Source organism: Mus caroli, chromosome 19 (genome assembly GCF_900094665.2).
Source record: "Mus caroli chromosome 19, CAROLI_EIJ_v1.1, whole genome shotgun sequence".
NCBI classification, from domain to species: domain Eukaryota; kingdom Metazoa; phylum Chordata; class Mammalia; order Rodentia; family Muridae; genus Mus; species Mus caroli.
The window spans coordinates 1,712,383-1,720,929 of record NC_034588.1 but is presented as its reverse complement, the minus strand read 5'-3'; the positions used below and the strand labels follow the sequence as shown (position 1 = coordinate 1,720,929).

At 46.8% G+C, this 8,547-nt stretch overlaps 1 protein-coding gene across 1 annotated transcript; it reads right to left on the bottom strand.

Annotated features, from left to right (window-relative positions):
• Positions 1 to 5,145: 5,145 nt before the first annotated feature.
• Positions 5,146 to 7,789, bottom strand: Mrpl11 (mitochondrial ribosomal protein L11). The gene is made up of 5 exons (XM_021152115.2): positions 7,578 to 7,789; positions 7,129 to 7,224; positions 6,692 to 6,785; positions 6,446 to 6,605; positions 5,146 to 5,419 (listed from the first exon to the last, which is right to left on the bottom strand). The coding sequence occupies exons 1-5, from the start codon at positions 7,698 to 7,700 to the stop codon at positions 5,314 to 5,316; spliced, it is 579 nt and encodes a 192-aa protein (XP_021007774.2). The 5' UTR covers positions 7,701 to 7,789; the 3' UTR covers positions 5,146 to 5,313.
• Between the last annotated feature and the right edge of the window lie 758 nt (positions 7,790 to 8,547).

Genomic DNA, 8,547 nt, shown 5'->3' with positions numbered 1-8,547 from the left:
ACCATGCCTGCCTGGATGCTGCCATGCTCCTGCCTTGATGGTACTGGACTGAATGAACATCTGAACCTGTAAGCCTGCCCCAATTAAATGTTGTCCTCATAAGAGTTGCCTTGGTCATGGTGTCTGTTCACAGCAGTAAAACCCTAACTAAGACAGTCACCATTATTGGTAGCAAATTTTCTTTTGAGACAAAGTCCTATGTAGCCCAGGCTAGCCTAGAACTTGTCATGTAACTGAGATGACCTTGAACTTCTGGTTTTCCTGTGTCTGTCTCCCAGGCATGCACTACCATAATTAGCAGTGCACCCACCTTTCCCTTCCCCTTTCTCTTCTGCTTTTGTGTATGTTTGCATGTTCATGTCTGCATACATATTTATTTATGAGTGCCTGTGTGTACCAGTGCATGTGGAGACCAGAGGTCAACACTGGATGTCTTTTTCAATCTCTATCTTATTTTTAATTTTTTATTTATTTGTGTATTTTATGTATATGGATGTTTTGTCTGCATATCCATCTGTACACCAGAAGAGGGCATCAGATCCCATGACTATAGATATAGACAGTTATGAGTCACCATGTGGTTTCTGGGAGTTGAACTCAGGACCTCAGGAAGAGCAGCCAATGCTCTTAGTCCCTGAGCCATCTCTCCATTCCCCTTATTATTATTATTTTTTAATGTTTGAGGGTTTTTTTAATATTTGAGTTTTTAATATGTATGTCTATGCGTATGTGCTCAGGCACACAGGACTGTATACATGGAGTCCAGGCCAGGTCTTCATGTTGCTCCCTTATCATCCCTTATTCTCCCTTTGAAGCCAGGCTCTCCTAATCCTGGGACTATTTTCTTATCATTGCTGGAGGTGAGAAAGCCCCACCAATCCTCTTGTCTCGGAGCCTTCTTCAAAGCTAGAGTTCCAGACACTTCTACGTGCCCAGCTTGATTCAGAAATCATGTGGGTGCCAGACTCAGAGCTCCAGTGCTTACACTGCAGCTGCTCTTAATTGCTGAGCCATTTCTCCAGCCTCATATCTACCTTAATTTTGAGTCAGGGTCTCTCACTGAACCCAGAGATTTGTGTGCTGCACCCAAGAGTTCATGTGCTGTAGACTTCGTTGACTACGGTTAGACAGCAGACCCCAGAAATCCTGACTCTGCCTTCCTAGCGACTGTGACAGCGCAGGGAGGGATTACTCACAATTAACCTTTTCTTTTTTCCTCCCATTTTTCAACACAGGGTTTCTCTGTATAGTCCTGGAACTCACTCTGTAGACCAGGCTGGCCTTAATCACAGAGGTCTGCTGTCTCTGCCTCTTGAGTGCTGGGACTAAGGGTGTGTGCTACCTCCACCCCCACCCTCCCAGCGAGTTAAACTTTCTTTTTGTTCTACTCAAGATTTATTTATCCATGTATCTGAGTGCTCTGTCTGCATGTACACCTCTATGCCAGAAGAGGGCATCAGATCCCATAGATTGTTGTGCACTACATTGTGGTTGCTGGGAATTGAACCTCTGAAAGAGCAGCCAGCACTCTTAACCCCTGAGTCATCTCTCCAACACTACAATCAACTTTTTCATATGGGTTCTAGGGGACTGAATTCGGATTCTCATGCTTGTATCGCAAGTTCCTTATAGACTGAGCCATCTTAGTTTTATTTTCTTATAGATGCTTCGTAACACTTTGCAAATATTCTCAGTGTGAAAGTGTATCCAGCACTGAGCTGAGAACTCCTTCCTAAGGGCTGGCTTCCATGGTGCCACACCAGCCACACCAGCTTCCAGGGAGAGCCAACCAATGGTTCTCCCCAGATACAACACCATGAACAACCTCAACAAATAGCAAGGCGGAGCTAAGGCTGCAGTAGTGGCACCTCTTCCTCGGTGGTAACCAAGGATTCTAATTGGACTTAAGCCCCACTCAACACGAGGGAGACAACGCCTGGGATGGGTAACTTAGCCAACTACTCGGAGCTAGTGAAGTCACGGGTCTCGAGTAGAGTTTACAGCCACTACTTTATTAAACCAGCATAGTCCTAACAACAGCGGAGACATTTGTTCTTACACCCACAGGTAGAGTACTCCTTACCCCTTATCAAGGAAACTTCTCTTTGTAAGACGGAAACCAGGACAGAAAATTGCAACCAATCAAAATATAGAGTTGTGGAGCCTAGCACCAATGGACACATCTATGAAACATTCTCCAGCTAAGGCTCAGGGGACATTTCAGAAGAGGGGTGAAAATGTTGTAAGAGCCAGAGGACGAGGAAGTTTACCGTAAGATTGTGTCTTCTAGTAACTGCAGAAGCTATACTCAAAAGTTTCCCCAACAGGACTATCTAAATACGAGCCAAACAACAAAAGACATGCCAAGGTGGGTGAGGGACACCTGGGAGGCCCCAGCCTGACTCACAAGCAAAGGCAGCTAAGGAGTGCTCAGTCTTCCCTGGGGACGAGCACGCCAACTGGTTAGCCAGTTCCAAATGGTCAGCTCTGAAAACCTACATACAAGTAACATCACACGGGCTGAACAGAATGGATTTAGAAATATATATGTATATACCTATATGCAAAAGATAACTGATGAAAAAAGAGGCCATGAATGTAAGAGAGCAGAGAGGGGAATATGAAAGGGTTGGGAGGGAGAAATAATGTAATTATATTATAGTCTCAACAGTAAGAAAAGTGTATAAAGATATATACATACATACATATATATATATAAAATAGATTATACACATGTAATAAAAGTCTTAATTGTATTAGTAAACAATGTTTAACTATTAATACTATGTGAAAATTGACTAAATTGTTGTTCAGAATGTTGACAAGCAAAAAATAATGTCCAGCATGCAACACACGGCAAACACAGACTTCATCTTTCCTGTCAATTCTGCCTCTCTTCTGAGAGAACACTTGATGTTTTGTAGAATGGGAAAACAGGAGGTCAAGGCCCCCAAGGACTTCTCAGGCAGGTCAAGGGTCCACAAGGACTTCTCAGGCAGGTCAAGGGTCCCCAAGAACCTCTCAGGCAGGCCAAGGGTCCCCAGGGACTTCTCAGGCAGGCCAAGGGCCCCCAAGGACTTCTCAGGCAGGTCAAGAGTCCCCAAGAACCTCTCAGGCAGGCCAAGGATTCCCAAGGACTTTTCAGGCAGGCCAAGGGCCCCCAAGGACTTCTCAGGCAGGTCAAGGGTCCCCAAGGACTTCTCAGGCAGGTCAAGGGTCCCCAAGAACCTCTCAGGCAGGTGTCTACTGGAATTTCACTTATGTAGGTCTGGGCTGTGATTCAGCTATTTTCCCTGACCCAGGATAGATTCACAAGCTTGGCAGAGGCAGAGCTGAGAGGGACATAGCCCTGGCTCTGGCTGAATGAGGCCCTGGGTTTAATTTCCAACAGCATTAAAACAAAACAAAACAAAAAACCCAGCAAGGGCTGGAGAGATGGCTCAGTGGTTAAGAGCACCGACTGCTCTTCTGAAGGTCCTGAGTTCAAGTCCCAGCAACCACATGGTGGCTCACAACCATCCATAATGAGATCGGATGCCCTCTTCTGGTGCATCTGAGGACAGCTACAGTGTACTTAGATATAATAATAAATAGATCTTAAATAAAAACAAAAAACAAAAAACAAAACCCAGCAAGTTTTGTTTTGTAGATTTACTACGTATATAGTGTTTTGCCTGCATGTATACCTGCAAGCCAGAGGAGGGCACCAGATCTCACTATATTTGGTGATGAGCTACCATGTGGTTGCTGGGAACTGAACACAAGACCTCTGGAAGAGCAGCTAGTGCTCTTAACCTCTGAGCCACCTCTCTAGCCCCAAATGGCAAGTTTTTAAAAAGCAAATAACCAACCTTAGTAAGGAGCCGGGTGGGGCAATGCACACCTTTAACACGAGCACTGAGAGGCAGACAGACCTTTGAGGTCAGGCTGGTGTGCCTAGCCAGCCAAGGCTACATAATGAGATTCTGCCTCAGAAACAAACATGTCAACTCAGCAGGGAGGCCTGAAGCTGCCCCTGGATATAGGAATAACCCTATCTGTGGTCTGAATTCTCTGTCAGGCTCCTGCTTCTCAGGTACAAACTCCCCAACAGTTATACTAAGAAAAGACAAGCAACACAGCCAAGCCTTAGTGTCTGTGGACCCCATCGACTGTGCCTTCTCTCATCCCCGAGGGAAGAGCACAGGCTAATCTGCTCTGAAGTGCTGGGAATAGAAGTCGCAGCTTTGTGTAAGCAGCAGCTCCATCAGGAAACAACATCTTCAACCCTGAGCATAGGATTTCTGCCTGGGCTCTACTCCACTTGTACCTACTCAGAGCCTGAATGTTACGACACTGTGCCCCGGAGGCTCATGGGCTGAAGGCTTGCTTCCCAGTGTGGGAGGTGGTGGAATCCTTAAGAAGTGGGGGCTATGCCCTGTATGGTGGTGCAAGCTTTAATCCCAGCAATGTGGAAGGCAGAGGCAGGTGGATCTCCGTGAGTTCAAGGATATCCAGAGTTAGTGAGCTCCTATTTCAAAAAAGGGGGGTGGGGGTAGAGAGATGGCTCAGCAGGTAAGAGCACTTGTTTGTTGCTCTTATAGAGAACCCAGGTTCAACTCCACGATCCACATACTGGTTCATAACACATACTGGCCCATAAATTCAATACCCAATACCCTCTTCTGACAGACACCAAGCATGCACACAGTGCACGTACATATATGCAGGCAAAACAGTCACATATAAAATGAATAAATCTAATTTTTAAAAGTGTGGTCTAGTGGAGGGTTCTGGGAGCCCAACCTTCACTAATGTTGGCCTTAAGGCGGGGACTGGTCCAGGTGAGGCTACCTCACACAGATGGCCCTATGTATGTGACTGTTTCCACTGTACCATGCTGTGATACAGCAAGTCAGCCTTGCCACACTCGAGCACCAGGAATCAGAAGGCAAATCAATACCTTTTCTTTGTAAAGCACCAAGCTTTGGTTATTTTGATATAATACGAGGCTGACCAAGGCACTGGGCATAATTTGCTTGGTTGAGCCTGCGTTCACACGAGAAGCGTAAGATTCCTGTTCACCTGTAGGGCAGCTCACACCTGTGAAGGCTGGTAACTGTCAGTATGGGGCCATCTCTGGGGACTCAGGAGAGAAGCTGAGAGTTGATGACAAAGGGTGTTTATTCAGGCTCCATCCCCTGGCACAGCAAATGTACAGAAACATATTAGGAAACTATAAATCAGGTTGCATGAAGTCCTTTGGCTCAGCTTCCTCTGTGGGCCCCCTTCTCAGCCTCTCACTTCAAATTCTCAGCGTGTAGAAAGTTGGGGTCACTTCTTGGCAGCTTCTGCCTGGGCTGCCAAATCTGCCTCTTTCTGAGCAGCCAAAAACACAGCTCGTTCCTTCTGGAAAGCCTCCAGTTCTTCTGCACTGAGGCTACAGAAGGAGACAGACAGTCAGTGAGGAGCGGGTCCTGGCGCAGATCCCAGCTGCCCTGTCGACTCCCCTCCCTGGACTTTCCAACTGTCATACCTCTACTCATCTGTGGTTTCTCTGCCTGGAACCACAACTCACGCACTCTACCTTCCTCTGCCTTGACTCCTGTCTTAAAGTCCTACCTAACCTGTGGCCTCTATTATACCATTGGGATTTCTTAGACCTTCCTTTGACCCACATATCTACATACTTTAAGGATTTAAACAAACCATCCAGGAAAACTGTGCTCTAACCTCACCCCATGAGGAACAACTGATGCCAGTCTTGCTGTAGGGAATGACACCAGCAGCAAGCGGCCAGTGATGACTGTCCCTGCTCCTGTCTCTGCTGCGCTCTGGGGCAAATGCTCTCCTACTTGACAAGGGAACCTTCTGACTCGTCCCTCCCTCAGGCCACATCCCATCTGCCTCTAGACAAGACTCCTAGACCAGAGTGAACTTAGCTTCAGCTCCTTCCCTCTCCTTGTTCACTGTAATCTTACCCTCTCTTGCCCTCCTTTTCCCGGGCAGTTTCCATGTCACCTCCCTCAGAGTCCTCAATGACACATCAGGTAAAAGCAGGAAGCCTCCTCTCTGCTTGCATGACACCCATTGATTTTATAACATTGACACCTGCTAGTCTAAGCCTCTCTGTATGGGTCGGCCTCTATTTTAGGACTACACATTTCTCCAGAGTGGCCAGGCACTACTGGCCATTCCTGGTTCTCACCAGTGCCCAGATCCATGTCCAGGACAGAGCAGGTGCTTATGAAATGCTTCTATTCCAAACAAGATGAGATTCAACCCACATCCTTCTGCTAGAATCTGCTAGACACGTATGAAATGTCACAATGAAGCTTAATATGCATAACTAACATACGCTATAAATTAAGAAGAACAAACAAAACCCAGCCACCTGACTGTAATGGGCCTTCTCAGCTTTCCTCCCAAATGAAGAACTTTCTTGGGTTCCTCTCAAGATACTCACTCCTTCACGACTCGAATGCCCAGGGAACGGGCAGAGCCAATGATGGAGCGGACCACAGAAGACAGGGGCACATCTTGCATGGCAAAAGCATCATCCTTAGCTTTGACACAGGCAATCTCATATACGTGCTTCAAACTCACCAGGCCTGCCACCTCTTTCCCTGGGAAAAAGGAACAAAGAATTCTTCAGGTGCCACTACATTTCTCTGGATACAGCAGACTCTCAGGTGCCCACTCTAGTCCTTACCTGTATGCCGGGCCCCCTTCTCGATCCCAGCAGCTGCCTTCAAAAAGTAAGAAACAGTGGGCTGCCCAATCTTGAGCTCAAATGTCCTGTCGGGCTTAACAGACAACGATACATGAGAATTTCTTGGTTTTCTATCCAGTCCAAGACATTTCTAATGTCCCTTTCCTTCTCCCACCAACTTGCACACCACAAAAGACAGAAAAACAAATCTACAGTACACATCCCTGCCATTTTTACTCCTAGCCCAATTCTCCTCTGGAAGCCCCAGTGAGATGAGAGGTAAGAACCACAATATGGCAGGATCAAGCCAGTTCAGAGAAATTATGGACTAGGCTTCTGTGTAAATGATAAGTAGCAACCAAGTTAGAGACAGAGAAACAACCAGGGTGACTAGTTTCAAGCGCCAAGGAAGTATATGAGAGAATGGGTCTCTCTACCTTTATAAAAATTTTTGTAGGCAGGGGAATGCCTTCTTTGATGTCCTTTGTCTTCTCGTTGAACTCTTTGCAGAACTGGTTGATAGAGACACCTCGCTATGAGGAACGCATATACAAAGTTAAGTATGGGAGCTGAAGGCTTTCTACCAACCAGGAGCCCCTGTCCCTTCTTCATCTTTGTGTGTGTGTGTGTGTGGGGGGGGGGTTGTTATATTTCTTCTACCCTGGTTCTATAGCTTCGGGTGCCAGGCGATTCGTCCACAAGGTACCACTTAATCAGCAACTAGCCAACTTGGGGGTCAGAGGTGCTGAGGTCAAAAGAGGCTCCGTAAGTAATACAAGGGCATAAGGCCTGAAGGTGTGAATAGCGGAGACACGTTTATAAAGGAGACTTCCCCGGCTCCAGCGCACTCTCCCACGTCTCCCAGGCCGGGTTCCACACACCGCACCTGACCCAAGATGGGACCTAGCGGAGGCCCAGGAATAGCTTGGCCTGCTCGCACGATGGACCGGATCACGCCGCCGGCCTCGGGCTTCTTGAGGGTCCGAGTGGCCCGACTTAGCTTCGACATGATGTAGGATTTTAATCTTAGCTCGCCTCGGAGAAGCGAAGAACTACGCTCTGGGTGCGGCCATTTTGGGTCAGAGGTGAAGAGCCCTCGTGTTGGGCTAGGGTAAATGAGACCAAAAAAGAGCAGTCTTGTTTCAGGCATACAGCTCTCCAACTAAAGACCAATTACGGAATTTAAGAACTAATTGAATTTTGCGCTCTGAAGGCAGGACGAGAACCTATAAGGTTTCAGTACACACAATCCCTCAGCGGTGCGCACAGGCATCACCTTAGACAGCCAAACAAGAGTTCGGGACTTTGAGTCTCCGCACAGCATTGTGGGTATGTAGTTCAGCGCCTTATCCTGCGCCTGCTGTTGGCCGTGTTCTGGGTTGCCATCTGCTGGACACAGTGATATCTTAGCGTTTGATATGGAGCAAGTTATGCAAAATCCCTTGAGTCTTTTGTTTCCTCATGTGGTTTTTCATGGGAGGCAATATGATTATAGACGGGAAATGAAATGGCAGACTGCTGCTCTTGCTGGCTATGAACCTGATTCATAGCTAGACAAAGAGAGCTAGGGTTAGGTTACTGTTTCTGTTACCTATGAAAATCTTTGACACCGCGAATATTATAGGTACATTTCAGAATTGTTGTGACAGCTCAGTAACACACGTTTCTTTAGAACAATACTTGAACCAAGAAAGCATTTACCGCTATTTATACAAAGGGAAAAACTCTTCCCCGCGCTTTTGAAATGCAAAGTTTGTGAACTCTCATCCCAGTCAAACCTGATTTCCCACTAGCTTATTAGGCATACTTTATTGCTTCCCCGTCTTTCATTTTTTCTTTGGAAGGAGATGACTTTT

Excerpts from the sequence above, each read along its gene's own strand:
- Mrpl11 (XM_021152115.2), bottom strand. The coding sequence starts at position 7,700 with ATGTCGAAGCTAAGTCGGGCCACTCGGACCCTCAAGAAGCCCGAGGCC. Across the intron at positions 6,786-7,128 it reads CTACAAAAATTTTTATAAAG|CCCGACAGGACATTTGAGCT; the intron begins GTAGAGAGACCC and ends TTGTCTGTTAAG. Across the intron at positions 5,420-6,445 it reads GGCATTCGAGTCGTGAAGGA|CCTCAGTGCAGAAGAACTGG; the intron begins GTGAGTATCTTG and ends CTCCTTCTGTAG.